This window comes from Cynoglossus semilaevis, chromosome 9 (assembly GCF_000523025.1).
Source record: "Cynoglossus semilaevis isolate Cse_v1.0 chromosome 9, Cse_v1.0, whole genome shotgun sequence".
Taxonomy (NCBI): domain Eukaryota; kingdom Metazoa; phylum Chordata; class Actinopteri; order Pleuronectiformes; family Cynoglossidae; genus Cynoglossus; species Cynoglossus semilaevis.
This window is the reverse complement of record NC_024315.1, coordinates 6,889,152-6,908,488: the sequence shown is the minus strand read 5'-3', so window position 1 is coordinate 6,908,488 and position 19,337 is coordinate 6,889,152. Positions and strand designations below refer to the sequence as shown.

At 40.1% G+C, this 19,337-nt stretch overlaps 4 protein-coding genes and 1 non-coding gene across 5 annotated transcripts in view; 1 reads left to right on the top strand and 4 right to left on the bottom strand.

Moving 5' to 3' along the window:
- The window catches only part of cacna1hb (calcium channel, voltage-dependent, T type, alpha 1H subunit b), an 81,376-nt gene extending 80,513 nt beyond the window's left edge, over positions 1–863 (bottom strand). Inside the window, exon 1 of the mRNA XM_025058469.1 lies at positions 801–863. Coding sequence (XP_024914237.1) covers positions 801–863 — 63 coding nt within the window. The remainder of the gene's footprint in view (positions 1–800) is intronic.
- Positions 864–1,337: 474 nt separating this feature from the next.
- On the bottom strand, positions 1,338–4,685 carry LOC103383626 (E3 ubiquitin-protein ligase RBBP6-like). The gene is made up of 4 exons (XM_008316828.3): positions 4,380–4,685; positions 4,229–4,299; positions 4,054–4,144; positions 1,338–3,623 (listed from the first exon to the last, which is right to left on the bottom strand). Exons 1-4 carry the CDS (start codon positions 4,493–4,495, stop codon positions 2,804–2,806), a joined length of 1,098 nt encoding a protein of 365 aa, XP_008315050.1. The 5' UTR covers positions 4,496–4,685; the 3' UTR covers positions 1,338–2,803.
- A 7,166-nt stretch (positions 4,686–11,851) lies between these two features.
- On the bottom strand, positions 11,852–14,152 carry LOC103383627 (E3 ubiquitin-protein ligase RBBP6-like). The gene is made up of 3 exons (XM_008316829.3): positions 13,095–14,152; positions 12,460–12,559; positions 11,852–12,281 (listed from the first exon to the last, which is right to left on the bottom strand). Exons 1-3 carry the CDS (start codon positions 13,258–13,260, stop codon positions 12,083–12,085), a joined length of 465 nt encoding a protein of 154 aa, XP_008315051.1. The 5' UTR covers positions 13,261–14,152; the 3' UTR covers positions 11,852–12,082.
- A 1,128-nt stretch (positions 14,153–15,280) lies between these two features.
- trnal-uag (transfer RNA leucine (anticodon UAG)) lies at positions 15,281–15,362 on the top strand. The gene has a single exon. It is a non-coding gene; the product is annotated as a tRNA-Leu (tRNA).
- A 1,006-nt stretch (positions 15,363–16,368) lies between these two features.
- Positions 16,369–19,337, bottom strand: part of LOC103383630 (voltage-dependent calcium channel gamma-3 subunit-like) — a 6,172-nt gene continuing 3,203 nt past the window's right edge. Inside the window, exons 3-6 of the mRNA XM_025058468.1 lie at positions 19,183–19,328; positions 17,959–18,042; positions 17,586–17,726; positions 16,369–17,206 (exon numbers count right to left, since the gene is read on the bottom strand). Coding sequence (XP_024914236.1) covers positions 16,635–17,206; positions 17,586–17,726; positions 17,959–18,042; positions 19,183–19,328 — 943 coding nt within the window. The 3' untranslated portion in view covers positions 16,369–16,634. The remainder of the gene's footprint in view (positions 17,207–17,585; positions 17,727–17,958; positions 18,043–19,182; positions 19,329–19,337) is intronic.

Below are 19,337 nucleotides of genomic sequence, written 5' to 3'. Positions count from 1 at the left end.
TGTCTTTAAATACAAATTACTAAGACAATGTTTTGCTGTTTAAATATCATTTGTAGGAATACTGTGCTCCTGAGTGTTGTAACATATTTGATCTGGCCCTTTTAAAAAAGTTCAACGCCCATGAAAATGGAAGGCGGAAAAGAAACAAAATCATTATCACTAATCATGGAAATCTGTCTGACATCTCATTTCCACTCTTCCTCTCCCATCGCCATCTCCCCACTTCCCCTGTGACCATATATGTCGGTCGGCACAAATGCACAGTGGACCATATGAGTGCATGCTCAGTCACTCATGCAGTCTAAAGCAGTGTCTTCAGTGCAGACGTTCGGTCGGAGCCGCTGGAAAAAAAGGAGACACAGTTTGTTGTGTGCGCTGGTCACAAGAAAAAAAACATCTTTTCTGACATTCGGCACAAGTGAAGTTGCTTAGCAACCTTTGGCCTTGATGACAGGAAATGATGCAATGTTTGTGTGACAAAACAAGAGCAGACACAGACAGATAACAGGTGCACATGCACTCGCACACACACACATGCACACACACACCAGACAATACTGCATGCAGAGTGACTCCTTTCTGGATGAAAAATGAGAGGAATAATGAATTGTGATGGTAATCTGGGCAAGGGTTAAAACAATATATTAATCCTCTGTAATGGTCTCACTGATCTTACTGTCCATTAGGGATGAGCACAACAAACACACACACACAATGTATAGCATGAGCTGAATGTGCTCTGGTGTGAAGTTTGAAGGAAAATAAATCTGACGCTTTTTGCTTCCAACTCTTCCTTTTACCCTCCCGTTGTGCCCGACTTCTGCCTTCTGCTTTTTCCCTGTGTAATCTGCTGGTTTACACATCATCACAACTGAACACACACATACACACACACACACACATGCATATACACACACTAGAGCTTATTGTTGTGTGCTGTGAAGGGGAGTTAAGGCCATGTGGGACTGCACTGAGCAGCTGAAGAAAACTGAAGGACACTTTCTGTTGTTAAATTCAAAGGCTAACAGCACCACATAGTGTTTAGTCACACACCCTGCACTTTCTTATTACTGAAATTTTTTTTTAATTCATTTTGTAAATTGACTAAAATAACATATTATTTTAAAATAACTAATTTTAAGGTGGCAATTTCATTTGTAGCATATGAATTAGGCTTATATGTTTCGTTTTGTTTATATGTTTGTATTTGTAGCATATGAATTAGGCTTATATTTTCTGCTTAAAAATGCTCCTGATTGGCGCAGTACAATAGTCTTTTATCACAGCCTAAAATTTATTTCTAAAAAAATAAAAAATAAAAAATTGAAAGGCATTGATTTACATTGCAATGTTTTATTTATTTTTTTCTCTCAGCACTGCAAGTGCTGTAAAAACATTTTTACATTATATACCAACTCAGTTGCGGATTCTACAGGGTTTCACATATGGTGAAATTTTAACAATAAACACAAGCTCGCAAAAAAGCCAGCCTTTAACCCCTTTTTTTTTAGCTCAACAAACATATCTACAGTATATTGGCCCAAATATATGGATCGGAAATTACTCTGAGCAGCTTTAACAGAACTTGACAGTAGAAAGGAAGAAAACAGGCTCCACAAAGCAGCAAAAAAAACCCAAACATCTACTTGTTAACAAAAGAAGAAAATCAAATTTACACATTCATCAGTACCTTTACCAAACCACATTTTCCATCTATTCAAGGCTTGAGTGGACGTGTTGATGCCTTTGTAGTACTTGATGTTAAGTACTAATAATCACAAATAAAAAGCCAAAGTCAGATTCCAACAGTAAGTTGGCTCAGTTTTTCACACACATTTAACTAATGTAAATAATGTTGGCCATGAAATAATAACCAACGACATTTTTTCAGAAAAGGGTAAAATTAGAACTAGGGCTTTCTGTAAAGCCGTCACGTCTGGTCCTTTATTACTGGATGTATTTTATACGTCTGTCCAAGACTAAAGAAGTTACGCCTGCTTGGGCACCATGGTAGTGAAGAACATACTTGTCCTTGGGTGTGAGATCATCAGCAACCGAGGCTAAACATGGAGCTGGAAGAGAAGCTAGCTTTCCAATTGATTTGAACAAACAGAACCTCAGTCAGCAATTAACCTCAAGACACAGGTAATGTTTTTAGGGACTTTTAGGGAAAACAAATTTTTGTTTCCCCAGACAAAGTACATCATCGCCTTGTACTGCTACCACTACAAGCTTCAGGAATGGCTTGAAGCCCATGTGATGTTGAACAGCAGTGCAGGCGAGCTAATAAAACTCCAGACATCAACATCAAGTCAAAACACTTTAATTAAAAAAAGGAACTAATACGTATACAATTCCTCAAAACGTGAGAAATTCTCCAATTCAATCATGGGCCACTCCATTCTAATTCATCTACAGAGTTGACTCAAATATACATTTTACACAGTCACTGAACGCTCAGTGCTAGAAGAAGCTATCTGAAGTTAGCAGAACAATGTGTGTCCAGTTGGACATGAAGCCCGTGCTGCTGATCCTGTAATAAAGACAGGGGGCGTACTGCTGAAGTATTGAGATGCGGCACCCACATTGTTTGGATGCAAAATAACAGCCGCGACCCAGAGATCTACTGTAGTCCATAAGCTTCCTTTGAATATGGCATCCTCAACCCTCAAAATCATGATTTGATTGGCTGCAGTTTGAGTAAATATGGACAACAGAGCAGTTTTCAGTTTTCATATAAACTCTGCATCACGAAGGCGAGCCTGTAAAGGTTTCAGCCCAACAAAAGTTCGATTCACTCCTGTTAGCAAGGGACTTCTTCTTCTGCTTTCTCTGACTTCCCTTCCTCTTCCTCCCCATCTTTGTCTTTGTTCTTTTTGTGTTTCTTCTTCTTGTGTTTGTGCTTATGCTCCTTGTGTTCACCCTTTTCTTGACTGCCATGTTTCTTGTGCTTCTTGTGTTTTTTATGTTTCTTGTGTTTCTTCTTTTTCTTGTCTGCTGTGTCACTGGTGTTACTCAGGCTGGGGCTGCGGGAGGGATGGCTATTGGACCCGCTGGGACTGGCACTGCCCCCTCTGTCTAGATCAGACCCCTCTCCTTCGCTGTAGTCTGGCACGAAAGCCGCCTCGTCAGTCTCTCGACCAAGATCTGAACACAACCGCTGTCTCCGAGGCTCTGGGCCACGACTCTCATCTCTGCTGCTCCCTGTTCGTCCCTCTGCTGATCTTTCCTCCTTCCCCGTTGCTCCTTGAGCTTCATCTCTTCCTCCTCCTCTAGACTCCTCTCTGGCACTTGGTTTTCCCTCATCCCTAAGTCCTCTGCTTTCCTCCCTAACAATTTTCGGTTTAGAAGGTTTCTCCACATTTGACTGTGATGCTCTGTTACCCTTACCCTCTTCCTTGGTTGGCTTCACTTTTTTCTCCTCTTTCACTACTTTTTTATCCACCCTCACAGAATCCCGTACAAGTTTAGGTGCCTCACTCTGTGACTCCTTGCCTCGGCTCCTCTGAGGCGGAGGGGAAGGTTCCTTGTGGGCACTATCTACACTTTCTTGCCAGTCTTCGTCGTCCTCTCTCTCCCATTTGGAAGGTGGAGGCAGCTGAATGAGTTGCTCTTGGGTTGGTCTAAATTTGATAAGCAAACAAAACCATTATATTAAAATGTATTTTAATTTTATGTCTTTGTATATTTAGTAAATATTTTTATCTCAGCTGTATACATAGGGATGCAATTATTAGGGTGGTCACAATAAATTAATTAGTGAAACGGCCCACCATTAACACATCTCAGTGCTCATCTTGTGCTTGTTGAGGCCTTAATAACAGGCTTGTGTCAGACTAACCTCACTGAGTGCATGGCAGTAAGTCAGTCTATGGGTGAGACGCTGACTGACATGACTGAATAATATTCCTGAGGCTAGTGAATACTTATCTTGATTAATCATAACTAATTATGACAACAACATATTGTAATTTACTCAAAGCAAACAATGGATTAATCAGATTAAAGATATTAATTGTTCTGCACCCCTGTGAGCCTACAGCAAAGCCTCACCTTGTTGTCTGACTTGTTGTCACAGTCTGACTCAAAACCTTTCGGCTGATTCTAGGCTTGCTCTTCACAGCAGACCCGTCGCCATCTTTTCCTGCTGGGGAGGGGAGGCGTGTTATAATTAAGGTATAGACTGCTAGCATCCTTTCACACATGCTTGGACAGTAATACCAATTACCTTCTTTCTGAGTGGCAGCTGGTTTCTCTCCTGAGGGGACACTCTTCTCTGTTCTGTCCTTGGACACACTCCTGGGAAATAACAGAACATAATTGTACACAGTCCAGCAATAATGTTCTTTCAAGTAACAGAGAAATGTGTGTAAGCACACCTGTCAGACTTGGATGTTTTTCCCACTCCTTCACTTTTGTCCTTAGAGGACACACTTGGTGTCTCCTGTTGGTCTGTCTGTTTTTTGCCGACAGCAGTTTTCTCACCAATGGTCATTTTATCTAGACTAACAGATCGCGCTCCAACAGCAGAGGTCTTACGATCTGTCCTCACTGCCTTCTCTTCTTCGGCGTCCCTCTCAACAATAGCTGCTTTATGTGAGCTTGACCCAGACTCCCTGTCCTTCTCCCTGTCAGAACCCTGACTTCTGTCTTTGTCCAATCCAGAAGATCTTCCCTTGTCTGATCTGTCCACTGCTGGAGCTCTATCTTTTTCACCTCTGTCCGCTCCAGAAACTCGGTCCAATTTTTCAGTTCCGGTTCGGTTCTGTCTTTGTCGGTTCTGTCTTTGTCGGTTCTGTCTTTGTCTGCTCTGTCTTTGTCGGTTCTGTCTTTGTCTGCTCTGTCTTTGTCGGGTCTGTCTTTGTCTGCTCTGTCTTTTTCTGCTCTGTCTTTGTCTGCTCTGTCTTTATCTTTTCTTTCTTTTTCTGCTCTGTCTTTGTCTGCTCTGTCTGATCCAGAAGGTCTGTCTTTGTCCAACTTGTCTGTTGCAGAAACTCTGTCTCTGTTTTTATGAGAAACTCTTTCTCTGTCTCTGTCTAATCTGTCGGTTCCAGAAGTTCTGTCCCTGTCGGATCCAGAAACTCTGTCTCCCCAGCGCCTGTCCTCTCTATCCAAGCCTTGTTGTCTCTCTCCAGTGACGGAAGTTCTTTCATGAGAGATACCGCTTTCACCAGATGCAGGTCGCTCTTTTTTTCCATCTCCATCTCTTGTGCTACTGCATCTGTCTCCTTCTGAGAAGTCCGTAGCAGCTAGTCGGTCAGAGGAGGAGCCTGTCTTCTCAGGACCTGATGGTGCTCTGTCTGAGCCTGTGTCTGTGTCTTTTCTGCCCAAGTTTCTGTTCAACTTGATCCTTCTCTGTGGAATTTGCATCTGAAAATTAAAAAAAGAAAGTGAATTTATCCAAGAAACTTAGGCTCAACTGTACTAAATCTTCTTTACATAGATGCAGATATTTTGTTTTTTCTGGGGTACAACAATAAATTGTCAACAGCTGCCCTAAAAGTTTACATTTATAATTCTGTAGTATTACTTAAGAACTGAAAACTTCAGAGCAGTGCTACCATCATTTAACTGGTTAAGGTTTTTTTTCTTTACATTCAGATCTACAGGCCAAAAACAACGGAGAGAACAAACCTTAGTCAAGTACTGTGCATGTTTTACCTGAATTACAGGTTCATGTGAGACAGTCATTTTATGCAGAGGTATCCAAGGGAGAGGGAATGATTACCAAAACAATGAACAATGAAAACGATTGTATTCTGTTAAATTACATCAATGAACAATGAAAACGATTGTATTCTACTGTTAAATTACATCTGTCATCTGTCATTGGGTTGATGTTTTTACAGCCATAATGTCTTTGTCTTAGTTTACAAAACTTTTGTTGTTTACACAACTTTCAAAATTTGTCCCACACTGTACATAGTAAAAATATTGTTTATTCATTTTTTTTAACCTTGACAAGCAAGTGCAGTAATAGACCTACCTGCAGGTCCATCAGAGGTCTGATATTTCCTCTATCCGTGTCTCCTCTGCCCATGTCACGAGTCCCTGGTATTGGAAGAAGACCTGGTCGGTCGGAGGAGATTGGAAGTCTGTGAATTGGTGGCTGGTGAGAAAGGTGTGGGTGGGAGAGGACGTCACCACCCAGTCCATCAATTCGCCTCAGCTTTCTGGGAGGAGTTCCAAGCAAAGAACGGCTCTCCTCTCCCATCCTTCTTCGGCTGTCCACTGGGGAGGAAGGTCGGTGAATAAGGGGGAGTCCATGTTGATGCATCATGGGCAGAAGACCTCCACCAGGTGGAAGATCCCTTCTTCCACGCATGTCATGGCCAAGACGGGAGCCATCGTGACCAGAGTGATGGGGTAGGGGCAGGTTTTGGGAGGGCAAAGGGGGAGTCTTAAGTAGAGCAGGCCTAACTGTTGAGTTTTTACTCTTGTCCTTTTTCGGAGTAGTCGCATTCAAATGATCATCTGGTGTAGTATTACTCGCCTTTACTGATTTAGCACCTGAGGAGGAGGAGCTGGATGATTCTTTCTTTTTGATAGCCACTGCATCACCAGTCTTTTTCTTAACTTTATCGCTCTTTGGCTTTACACTCTCTGTTTTCACTTTAGCTTTTACTTTCTGAACTTTTTCTTTCTTCATTTTATCAGACTGGGACTTGGAAGTAGCCTTGGTTGTCGATTTAATTTGCGAAGAAGCACTTTTAGAAGATGAAGCTTTAGGAACTGCAGAGCTGGACGAGGGTTTCGACGAGACAGGAGGGGTTTTATTGGGTGTTGGGATTTCATCCATTGGTTCATCCCTGACGGGAGTGGCATCACCTCTGTCTGCTGATTGATGTGATGACTCTGGTTCATCTCCACTTTTTTTCTTTTTCAATTTTTTTGATTTCAGAACTTTTGTGCTGGTCTTGGTTCCGGATGAGGTAGAAGAAAGAGGGTGGTGAGGAGGAGGACCCCTGTCATCTCTTCCTCTTCTTGCTCTTTCCTGGGGTGAGTAATCTCTTGATAAGGGTGACGGTCTGTCCCTCTCCCTGTCTCTGCTTCCACGCCCTCTCTGATGTAGTGGAGGAGGATGTTGGTTGTCATACCCCTTGTAGTATTTGTTGTACCAGTCTCTGTACTCCCTTTCCCACTGTCGATACCGCTCTCTCTCCCACCGATCATCGGTTCCAGGACCCTTTAGTTCATAAGGTGGTAGCTCTCGAGGAGGTGGCTTTCTTGCACCAGGGCTGCGGCTTCTGAAGCCCCCAGGAGAGCGAGACCGTGACCTAGACCTATATGGTGCTGCACCATCAGCTCCTTCCCAGCCTCCACCTCGATAGGAAGGAGGAGACCGGGGTGAACCAGAGCGCCGATAACCATAAGACCTTGAACGGGAGCGGGTTCTTGAACGGGAGCGTCCATAACTGCGTCCATTACGTCTAGAATATGGAGAGCGGGGATAAGAGCGTCCATGGGAGCGTGACCTAGACCGGGATCGACTAGGGCTATACGAATAGGACCTAGATCTCGATCTTGAGCGAGAGTAAGAACGGCTGAATGAAGAACGGCTGTATGACCGGGACCTACAAAAAAAAAAAGGAAAAGATTTACAGAGTAACCAAGTGAAATATACACGTAAAGATAATTAATCAATCTGACAGATCATTGGCCTAGTTCAGATAAGTCAGATACAAACTTAGCTGATGTTTTTTTAATCAATTTTACCTGGAATAAGATCGCCTTCTTCTCTTTGGTGAATTTCTGTACTTCATAAGCTCTTTGTGGAAGTCTTTGGTGAATTCATCGAGTTTGGATGTAACCCTAAATGCAAAGAAATTATTTAAAAATATTTATCTTGTTACAACAATGTAAAATACTACATTCAAAATTCAATTTAAATACTTTGAAATATTACTTACTTATCCTGTCTGTGCCGCTGCCTATAAAAATCTTCCTTAGAGAGAGGAGGCTGAGAGAGAGACGGTACCAGGTGGCCAAGAGGGGGCTGGGTGCCAGGAGGAACCCAGGGAGGGTTAAGTCCTGGTGGTCCAGGTGCAAAAATGGGCTGAGGCTGGTACCCAATTGTTGGAGGAGCAAGAAGCCCAGGGCCAGAGGTGTAGGGAGGGGGATAAGGCTGCGGTGGGTGTGGGTACAGTGATGGAGATGGGTATACTGGAGGAGCAGGTACAGGAGGTAGTGCAGCAGGGAGGCGAGAGGTAGTGGGATAATCTCCTCTACCTCTGTATGACCTGATCAAAAAAAAAAAAAAAAAGAAGAATGCTGTAAAAAAGGAAAAATACAAAATATATATAAAAGGTGCTTATAGATGAGCTTTACCTCTCCCAGTGTCTGGGCCCTCCCCTTTGTGGTTGATGGGGTCTTGCCTGGTGACCTAACAGAGAACAAAAAGTTTAGTAAGATGCAACCTCACTTTAGCAGTTTATCTAATTTGTTCTCCTACCTGATGGATGGGTTGGCCTTGTGGGTGGTGGTGGTGGGTGGCCAATTATAGGTAAATGGTAGCCCTGGGTCTAAAAAATATAATTAATGAGATCACAATAAACCAAATGTGATACTGTATCTTAAATTAACATTCAAAATAACACTCACATGTGATCCACTTTCTGAGGCTTTTTCAGGGGCTGCTCTCATGGGGGGTGCTAGATTAGTTTCCCTAAGACACGAAAGAGCATGACACAAACTTAGTTTATGGATATTGAGTGCTGGGTTTTCCAGACTACAGAACAATTCGGACTGAACTTACCCAGGTGGCGGGGGTTCACCCTGGTTGTTGGAATGCATTGGAGAATGGTGGTTTACAGCAGGTGCAGGAGATTTTGGCACATCTTGACTCTCTTCCCCAGTTGGAGGAGGAGTTGGAGCATCAGGGCTAGCAGCAGTAGGAGGTGAAGTAGCAGCAGAAGTAATTGCCGCAGCAGTAACAGGAGGAGTCTGAACCTGCACCTGAGGTGCACTGACGGGTACATTTGTGAGAGGTGGGGCTGTGACATTGGCCAGTAATGGGTCCTGCTGTCTTGAGAAGAGGGGTCTGGTCATCTGAAGCCGTGGTTGGGGCACAACATTGTGTTGGAGCTGCTTGCGTGTGCGTTTAGTGTATCCAGTTTCATTCTTAAAATTGTTCACAGCCTAAATAAAAATAAAATACATGACTTAGAAATCAAAAATTATTAGTGATCAGGTCAAATAAAAAAATGAGATATCAATGTGACGATGTTACCTGACGGAGAAATTTGTTGGCAATGAGATTATCAGGTGAAACATCTGACTGTTTGCATGTGTAGCAGATGTGTTCTTCTGAATCCAACAACGCTGTACGGATACCTACGGATAAGAAAAAACAAGACATATTGAATCCATATTTTATATATAGTTCATGCATACAAATTTTGGCAAAAAAACAAACGGATCACTCACAATCATCACAGTAACTGTTTCCACAGCAGGGTATAACCACGGCATCAGTCATTAGGTCATTACAAATTGGACAGAGTAGTTCATCAGGAATTGGGTCAGACTCATCCTCTGATGAAGACTGCTCATGTGGAACAAAGGGAGGGCGCTCCTTCTTCCCTTGTGCATACGCTTCCCTATGTTAAAATAGTATACATTTTTTAGACAGATATAAAATTTCTTGCGACAACTCCAATAGCAACATTAAATTGTGTGTAAATTAAGTTATATTTCTGACACATACGCATCTATGGCAGGTATTGCGTATTCTCCAGTGCTGGTTAACATGGCTCCTTTGGTGCCTGGCTCAGCTTTCACCATGAAGCTCTGAGGGATACCCTTACTGGTCTTTACTGGCTTAGGAGCCTCTGCACCCTTATCTTGGGACTAGAAATGATTGTTATTGGTTACATTTCAAACAAATTTTAACAATAATTAGATGCAAACATAGCAAATGACCAATACCATCAACAAGGGGCACTGCCGTATGTAGTGACCAGCCTTTAGACAGCGAAAGCAGGTATAATTAGCAGGTGGAGGTCCAACAGCTTTCTTGGAGTAGCTGTTGAGACAATGTTTTAATACAGCAGCTATTAAATAATACAAAGACAATTGATTAATTACCGACTACCACTCCGAGTTTGATAAAAACAAGCCCAACAAAAATGTTTTTGTACTAACTGTATTGGGTCATATTGATGGTTGGACTGAGATATCATGGCTTTAATCTTGTCTTCCTCTGATGCATTTGCATCAACCAGGTTTGCAGTCTAAAGCACACAATGAGAGGAAAAAGGGTCAATGAAAAAAAGAACACAAAAAACAAAGGGTTTTACTTGAACTAAACATAAATACTACCTTGGAAAGTTGTGCGAGTGACATAGAGGGGGAAGAATCAGTCTGCAGGAAAATCAGAATACAGATAATAAGAGTGTTAACACAATGTTTAATTAATAATCTGTTGAAGAAAAGAGCCCTGATTTTTCCCCCTACACCACATCTGTGTCCTGTCCATGAAGGTGTCCTTTAAGGAAAATATCTAAAACATAAGGCACATTTAAAATGCAAACCATTGCGCATTTTATGTTGAACATGGATACCTACACTTGCGCAATCTAAGCTTTGACAACGCACCAGTTTGTATGTCTGTATTTCTTAACAGAGAAATACAAACTTACACTATTCCTGCTTGTGCAGCTGCATTTGAAACATCACTAAAATTTAAATGTAGTTTAACTATAAAAGGGCAAAAAGGACAAATACAAGTTGAACCAACTAATCAAGGGTGCCACATTTCTATCATCAATCATTTACAGAAGATCTGATATATGCCACTCTGTAAAAAAAAAAGCTAACCAACTTGGTTAGCATGGTTTAAAAATTCAAAAGCTAGCTTTGACAATGCAAATATAGGTGTTTAAAAGGTGATGTATAAACACTGCAGTCCAAGAAAATATAAACAACATTTGACATTCACTGAAGCTGTCAATATACTACTATTATACACTGCAGTGTGCACAACTGGGCGAGGTTATAGTTCCAGAAGACTGAATAAAGATAAAATTGAACAAATATTTTAAGTTAAAACCATTCTGCTCAAGGAAATTTAAGAGTAAGGACCATGGGGTATGATAGTCAATTATGGTGTGCAGGGCTTAGCAGAAATCCTTTTTGGACAATTCTGTGGAGGGAACACACAAGGATCTGGTGCAAGCAGTTCAGACACTGAACCACTCAACAGCTTTATTGACAGGTACTGCAGCTTACAGCTTACAGGACACACTACACCAGTATATTGCTTACTGCAGCAACCAAGTAAGGCCTCCAAAATCTGAGAAGTAGTCAGAAATTTGTCTCATAGAATCTCACTTATGAACTTCTCCCATTGTTTTAAGCCCGTGTTATAAGCTATTGGTGGTTTCTTCAAAAGAGAAATGAAGGAATTTAACTGAGTATTTAGTGAGCATAGTAAAATATCTAATCTTCTTGATATTGAAGTTATATGCAATCCATACTCATAGCAGAATATAACATCATCAAGATGAGGTTGTACAAAAGAAAGACAGTGATAAATGGGAACAAACAGCAGATTAAATTCTGTTGAAGATAAGCAGGTTAAGTAAGCAGGTTAAGTTATATATATATATATATATATATATATAAATATATAAATATTAGTGGCATGTCTGTGAGTTACACCTTTGGCATCGTCATTGTTATGTTAAAAACAAAAAATCCTGCCACATTTCACTTCACCTGTTCCCCAAAGCAAAATGAATATAATACCTTTACAACAAATAACATGACAATTAAAAAATACCATGTTTTTCTTTTAAAAACTCCAATTAAGTACAGTATTCCCTGAGGTAGACTTCAAACCATTTCAATATGAAACAATGATTAACAGTTATATTTAACTCATTTTTCAAAAAGTGCCAACAGTTCAACATTTGATTAATTCATACCCTTCATAACAATGTTACCTGATTTGTTGTTTCATGTACCATTTCGCCACAGCTTTATTTGTTTATTGAGTCATAAAATCACTTAAAAAACAACAATCTAATTAAACTGTGACTTCAGGACCCCTCAAAACATCTTCAGACATGTAGAAAATCAGTCACAACACAAATGTAACCAACAAACAATGAACAGAAAATACACACAGCTCGATTTCTGTCAACAGAATGTTTTTGAGAAAGGTGGATATAATCAGAGAGAGGGGTAGAGTGTGTGAGGTGAGGAGGACAGAGTGTTGTACTGGGTTTGTTTTACATACGGGTCTCGAAGATCCAACCACAGCTGTGTCAGAACGATCTCTGCAAGAACAGAGGGCACACAGGATATGTCAGCAATATATGTTACATACGTATGTTACCAATAATATGGTTAACAAGGTCAGGCTTGAATTAACACTAAGACTAATGTAAAAGTTGGCACGCTATCAACCACTGATTGTGCTCTCAAAAGTCATTCCAGTAATAATTTAATACATACACAATGAACGTCCTGCCAGCAGGTTTGACTCCACCAAGCGGAGTGCGACGGACAATCACTGACGAGTGTTTCGGGATGTGGGCTTCATCATCAGTATATTCTGCGAACCACGAGAAAATTCACCGTAAAACATGATAATACAAAGTCATAATACTGAATGCAACTTAACTCAAAACTATAAAAATACTTAAATAAAAAAAAAATGGCAGCTCCACTTCCACAAAAATACAATAGCTCTTTAAACAGCTGATCAACTGCACAGAAATAGTTTCTATATAAATAATCTTTGGGGTTTCTCCAATATTATCTTGCTATTGAGTAAAGTGTCTCAGGTAAAGGTTGAACATTGTTACTAACGTACCAAATCCAATAGCAGACTTACCTACATAAATGACGGAAAACATTGCAGTGTTCACACAAGAACGTATATATAAAACAAAAAAGTCACGTGACGTCTTCAATGTGTGTAAAACAGTGAGCTTGTAATAAACACAGCATTAAGAGAATAAGGTAATTAAACCATTGAATAATAAAACACATATAGCATTATGTCTGCCAGTGATATAATAAATATTCGTATCAACGATTGCCACAATGGCTGGCATAATGGCGTTACGTAACAGTTGATAACGTACCTTCTCGAGTCTGCGCGTTGGTGATCTGCAGGTCGCAGTCTGTGGCCTTGAGGCGCTCCCGGGCCATAATCTGTTTTTTAAGCTCGTTGAGGGTGATATGCAGCCCATCGAAAGTAACTGTGTTGTAGTCCAGTTTGGAAGAAAACTTGTAGTGAACACACGACATTTTCACAGGCCTATGTACTCAACCAAACACAAGATGGAAATAGAAAACAAAACCACAGATTTGGTATAACAAAATTAAACAACGCCTACTCTTAACACATTAGGCCAAAGTTTTTAATATAACATATTTATACGTGTTGAAGTACTAGGGAAAAGGAAATTAATATGAGGAAGCTGTGTTTGGGTTGCAGATGACGAGAGTCTTTGTTATTGCCAAAAAAAAAACAAAAAACGCCGGGGTTTGAGACCTGGGTGCCATGCAGCGGCACCCCGAGCCTCGCAAGTTCTTCAAAGTCCAAGTAAACTCGACGAGTACCACCGAATTCACGAAAGTCCAAGTGGCAACCAAGCAATATTTTTATCGGGCCTTAAATTAGGTAATGTCCAAAGTGAAATGTCCTTGGAGAAACAACCAGGCCTTCGCACTGAAAGCCGCACTTGAAGCTGGCAGCACAGGCCGGGTTACCCCACCACAACACGCAGGTAAATTGTATTTCAAATAAATGAAGAAAAAAACGATAAATGTCCAAAAACTTGAAAGTCTTAAAGTCCACGGGTGTTGTCACGGTCAAGCTTATGCGTCGTACATGCGACTATACGACTAAGACTAAGTATGCTAGAGTCAATGCTGACTCGCTACGCTACAGACCAACAGCTAAGCTAAGAATGCTAACAGGTGTCGCCGTCGTACCGTTCCGTTAAATCCAAGTCAGGGGTCGAAACATGGAGTTTCATCTTCTTTCGACGGTAACTTTCCTCTAGGTAAGACATAAAGTAGCCGAGTCGGATAAATCTTCAAATTACTCCATAAAATAATCTTCGGTGAAAGACCTTCCACTCGCTGTTTCATCAAAATGGCGCAGGGCGGAAGCGGATGTGTATATGGTTCTTTCAGAGACAACAGCGAATGAGGAGTTAGTCATGTTTTGTGAATTAACGGTAGAAGAAATATTCCCAACTGTCTTCGCCAATTTCTGTGGATAAAAAATATGAAGCTAATAGAAAGGGAAACTATAATACTTTATTTTATAAGGCTAATGATGAAAAATGTGAGATAAAAGTCAAAAATAAACACAAATAGAACTTATGATAGAATTACATGTTTCAAGTGTGATTTTTTTATATCACTGATATCGTTTGTGAATGTGAAATATGGGAAAATATCCTACTGAAGAAATTTGTGGGGTCTATGATTAAAATATCAAAAAGATTGTGGAACCAAGAGGCAAACATACAAATCCCACTAGAACCAGTCGAATCCCACCGCTGCCATTGCTTTACATTACAATATTAGTAAATTATAAATGCAAACACTATATCTCTCATTTCATCCTTATACATGCCTTTAGTGGATGAAGATTAAATTAATTGAATTTCCTAACATCAAGGAATTTAGGTCTTACTCAACAACAAAATTTGTAGGTTGAAGCCTGAAGATTGTTAAATAATGACATTTTAGTACACCATCACAGGAATCCCACCGCTGCCAGGATTTTACATTGAATTATTTATCAATAGAAACAACTTAAGGTTTCACCAAAACTACAAACTGTAATATATAAGGTAAGGTCTGTGGAATCCAATTAAGGATTAGTTCTTTAGCAACAATAGTTACTTGAAGTAGAGTCAGGACTGCGTGGCGCCTTAAATGTTACTTGGTCAATCTCCTATCCATCCCCCTCATGGCTGATGTACGTAATTTTAAATAAATGTAAATGAATAACCCTTTAATGGCAAAGTCATGGGTAGTGTGGCTGAGCGATCCAAGGCGCTGGATTAAGGCTCCAGTCTCTGTGCGGGCGTGGGTTTAAATCCCACCACTGCCATTGTTATACATTACAAAAATAAGATAAGACGTTATTCATCCCACACTGGGGAAATTAAGTAATAGCAAATTAAAAATTAAGTCTCTCTTCATTTCCTCCTTATACATGTCTTTAGTGGCTGAAATTTGTAGTTTGAAGCCTCAACATTTTGAAAAAAAACCTGTAAACCAAGGACATTTTAGTACACCATCACAGGGTAGCGTGGCCGAGTGGTCTAAGGCGCTGGATTTAGGCTCCAGTCTCTTAGGAGACGTGGGTTCGAATCCCACCGCTGCCAGGATTTTACTTTGAATCATTTATCAATAGAAACAAATGAAGGTTTCACCAAAACTAGGAACTCTTGATGTAATATATAGGGTTTAGGTTCATACTCAACAACTTTTGCCAAATAGTGTAAATTTGTAGGTTGAAAAAGACTGTGAAACAAGGAAATTTTAGTGCAAAACAAACACTTGTGTGCCCGAGTGCTCTAAGGTGCTGGATTAAGGCTCCAGTTGCTGTGTGGGTGTGGGTTTGAATCCCATTGCAGCCATTGATTTCAATTTAAGTACATTACAATAGCAAATTATAAATATTAACCTCAATTCCTACCTCTACTGGTCTTAAGTAGACAGACATTAAATGAATTAAATTAAATTTCAGTGAATTGAGGACTTACTCAACAATTTTTGCAGAAAAGTGTAAAATCATAGGTTAGGATAGCAAGAAATAAATAGTTATTCTTGAAACATTCAAAAAGAATCATGTTATGATCACTGAAGTTAGAATTTGTTGATGTGCATACAGATTACGGAGACCTAGCTTGTTGTGTCATGTTATCATTTTATAACCTGTACTGAGCATTTGGAAATGTCTATTCCAGCATGACATTAAGTGAATGTAAGGCTTATTTTAAACTCAGACTTCAGTGACCTCTTTAGTCGCCAAATAGGAGATGACAAAGACAAATGCTTAAATGTGTCTGGTGAATGCTGCTGTCATGACGACACAGCAGCTGTCTTGGTTAACCTGCTGTTCTGCATCTAGTGCCTCTAATACACCTTATCTCATTCATGTCCATGTGCAGAAGAGACCTAATGTCTGCATCACAGATGAGTAGACTCTTTGCCAGGAACTGTTTGTACATTTGTACCTTCTTAAAAAATATTCTGTCAACCTGAGTGCTGCACAGCACAAAAACAAAATTGTTGAATGTGACACTGTTTTTTTTTCCTCTGAGCTAATCCCCAGATATTTTATATATTTAATGTACTCTAATGAAATTTATATAAATAATGTAAACAAAAAGTCTTTTGCACAACTACAGTATGAGAAAAAAAGTTGGGTTACACTGTAGAACAGTCTGATCATTTAACCAGGGCTTCAGGGTCATATACAGCACAGAGCACAATTAAAAGAACAGTGCAGACATTTTAAATATTAAGAATTACTTCATCTTTGATTTATCAGAAAACAAAAGTAACTCACTTTAATATTCTTATTATTCATCAGTGAAGGAAGGACTTGTTGTTGTTTTTCATTGTTCATCATTTTGTAGTGATGTGTCTGTTCACACAGGAGTGGTCCTTCTGTTGGCTGTACAGTTCCCAGGCATCACCTCTGTGTCATTGTGAGCAGTTGCAACACTTAAATCCTCCAGAGCCATGTCCATCTTTCCATCTTCCAGTGGCGAGGTCAAGGTGTACAGCATAAGTTCTGATCCCACTGCCACAGGTGTTGGTAAAACTGTCATCCCACTCAATTTGGACTCAGCTGAGAGAGATAGCTCTTGGTCTTGCATAAAGGATGTTCGAAATGAGTGTGAGGTCGAGTCCCCCGCACTGTGGTTGCTCCTGTAGCTGTAGCGTCGGGAACGGTTCTGGCAGTAGCGATTGCGGTAGTAGGATGAGTTACGGGAGCTGGGTGGCTTTGTGAAGGAAGGCCGACCTTTTGTGCGCAGCTGCCTGTGCTTTTCAATGAACACATGAACTGCCAGGACGCCCACCATCTCTGCCAGTACAAAGGACAGGGCTCCAAAATAAAATGACCAACCGTATGAGTAGCTCTTTTTGTTGTCACTCTGCGTGGGGTCACCTGAGTTGGCTGATATGTACACAATGATGCCAATGATGTTGCTGAGACCTGGAAGAGGTTGGAAGAATGAGCAAGGTCAAAGGTTACTTAAAGCATCAATATTATTATTAATATTATTTTTTTTATTATTATCCACACAAAATAACATTGTGAAATATTCTTGTGCCAGATCCTAAATACTTAAAATAGAAAATCATTAGCTATTTTTTACATAGTATAACAGTGTGGTTTTATTCCACAAAAATATGTTAAAAAATAAGTATAAACTTTAAAAAAGTAAATTACAGTATCTGTTTATCTACTAAACATTTGTCTATCTAAAGATATTTTTTTTAATATAGAAGTCCATTAAATCATTACAAAAACAACCAAAGTGTCTGTAATTGGACTTAGCTGAGATAATGTGGAGAGCACTTCTGCTTCTAACCTGCAGAGACAAAGAGTATACCCGCGCTGAGAATTACATTGTAGCGCGACTTGTAGAACTCACTGGCAGCCACACACACACCTCCTAGGAATAATAAACCCACACTGAGAATGGGGAAGAGGCTGGAGGCTCGTACTGCTCCTGCAGAAGAAGAGGGTAAATGAGAAAAGCAAAGAAGAATACTGGAGAGGGCAAGAGATGAGAGATCCATAGCACAACATATATATATACTTTTTATATACTGTATAGATTAGGGTCAGACAGTTGATAACCTCATGTGTCATTTTTAAAGTGAATTATTAATTTTGATGTTCAAATTAAGGGTAAATGAAGGGATTGGAAAATAAACACAGACACCTAATGTGTTACCTACTCAGTAAATACTCTGCCGCGTCCTGCTCATAGTCTGCATCTTCAGGAAAGTGATCAATGTCTTTGCAAACACCGCGGAATGTCCCTGCAAAAAAAAGACAGACAACTACGTCACAAACTCCCCAAACAATATTGCAACTTCACAACACATAAAAAGTAAGTTTGTAAATGAGCCTCTTTTATGCAGACCTGTTTTCAGGTCCTGGTTTCGATCCCCAGAGGAACCACATACTTAATGGGACACATGGCAGTCTGTGTGGGTTGCAAAGACTCTGTGAATTTCCCCCATCGTGGGGCAAATAAGGGACTTTGATTATTATTATTAAAGAAATATTAAGAAATGACCACCCCCTTGTGGTACGTGATTTATATGAGTATCTTCTGGTACTCTCTTTAATGCCCACTGTACTGTTTCTGCAATGTTTAAATTTTTCATCACTTGAAGGTGCACTTCCTCAGACCTGTTTCATTACAGCATGTCATGTTTAATACAGTCAGTTAATTACTTCCCAACAACTGAGACATAGCAAAGCAACACTGTTTAAATGACCCTGTGATGCCTTTCAACATCTGTGATCAAATGTGCCCGCACACATGCACAAATAAACACACCTACAGGGAATCATTGATTAAAATGTCCCCATGTGCTGCACAGATTGAACTGTATTGATAATGTCGCTCAGTCACTGTTGCTGAAACCAAACTGACTCAGTTACAACTCCACAACCACAATGAGCAGGTCAAAAAAGCTCCAGTTCTTCATACAAATGTAGTGCTCCAAAGAACTTCGAATCAATATCAACGATCCCAAATAAGGTCACGTCAGTGTAACTGCAATAGAATAGTGGTACTGCTCCACTGGTTTTAGACATGCTGTTGTTTAGCAAAACATCATATGAAAATATGGTTTAAAAAATTGAAAATTGAAATTCTGCCTTTAACACTAAACTTTAATTTCATATTAAATTATTCCGCCTTCAAAACATGGCTTTATGGTTTTATCGTCCATTATACACATTTCTGCTACATTACTGCCACCTACTGAGTATATGTTTAAATAGCTTTTCGCCTTTTTCAGGCACTTTGTAGAATATCTTCACAAACAATTTATGACAAAAAGAATACATTTTATGTTGAATTAAAATGTTATTCTTTTACATATTTTTCGTTTTTGCTTATTTTCTAAGTTATTCTGTTCTTGAAAAACCTTGTAACCTTGAATTACCCTCGGTGCAGCAGGTCCTCCACAGACCTGAGTGGGTCAGGACCTCTTCGTTCTTACGGACTGTCTCGTTGTCGTTCTGACTCTTGGAGCGACACATCCCGCGGGAGTACAACCAATAGTCCGTCCCTACGGCGATAGTCATGAGGCTGAAGGGG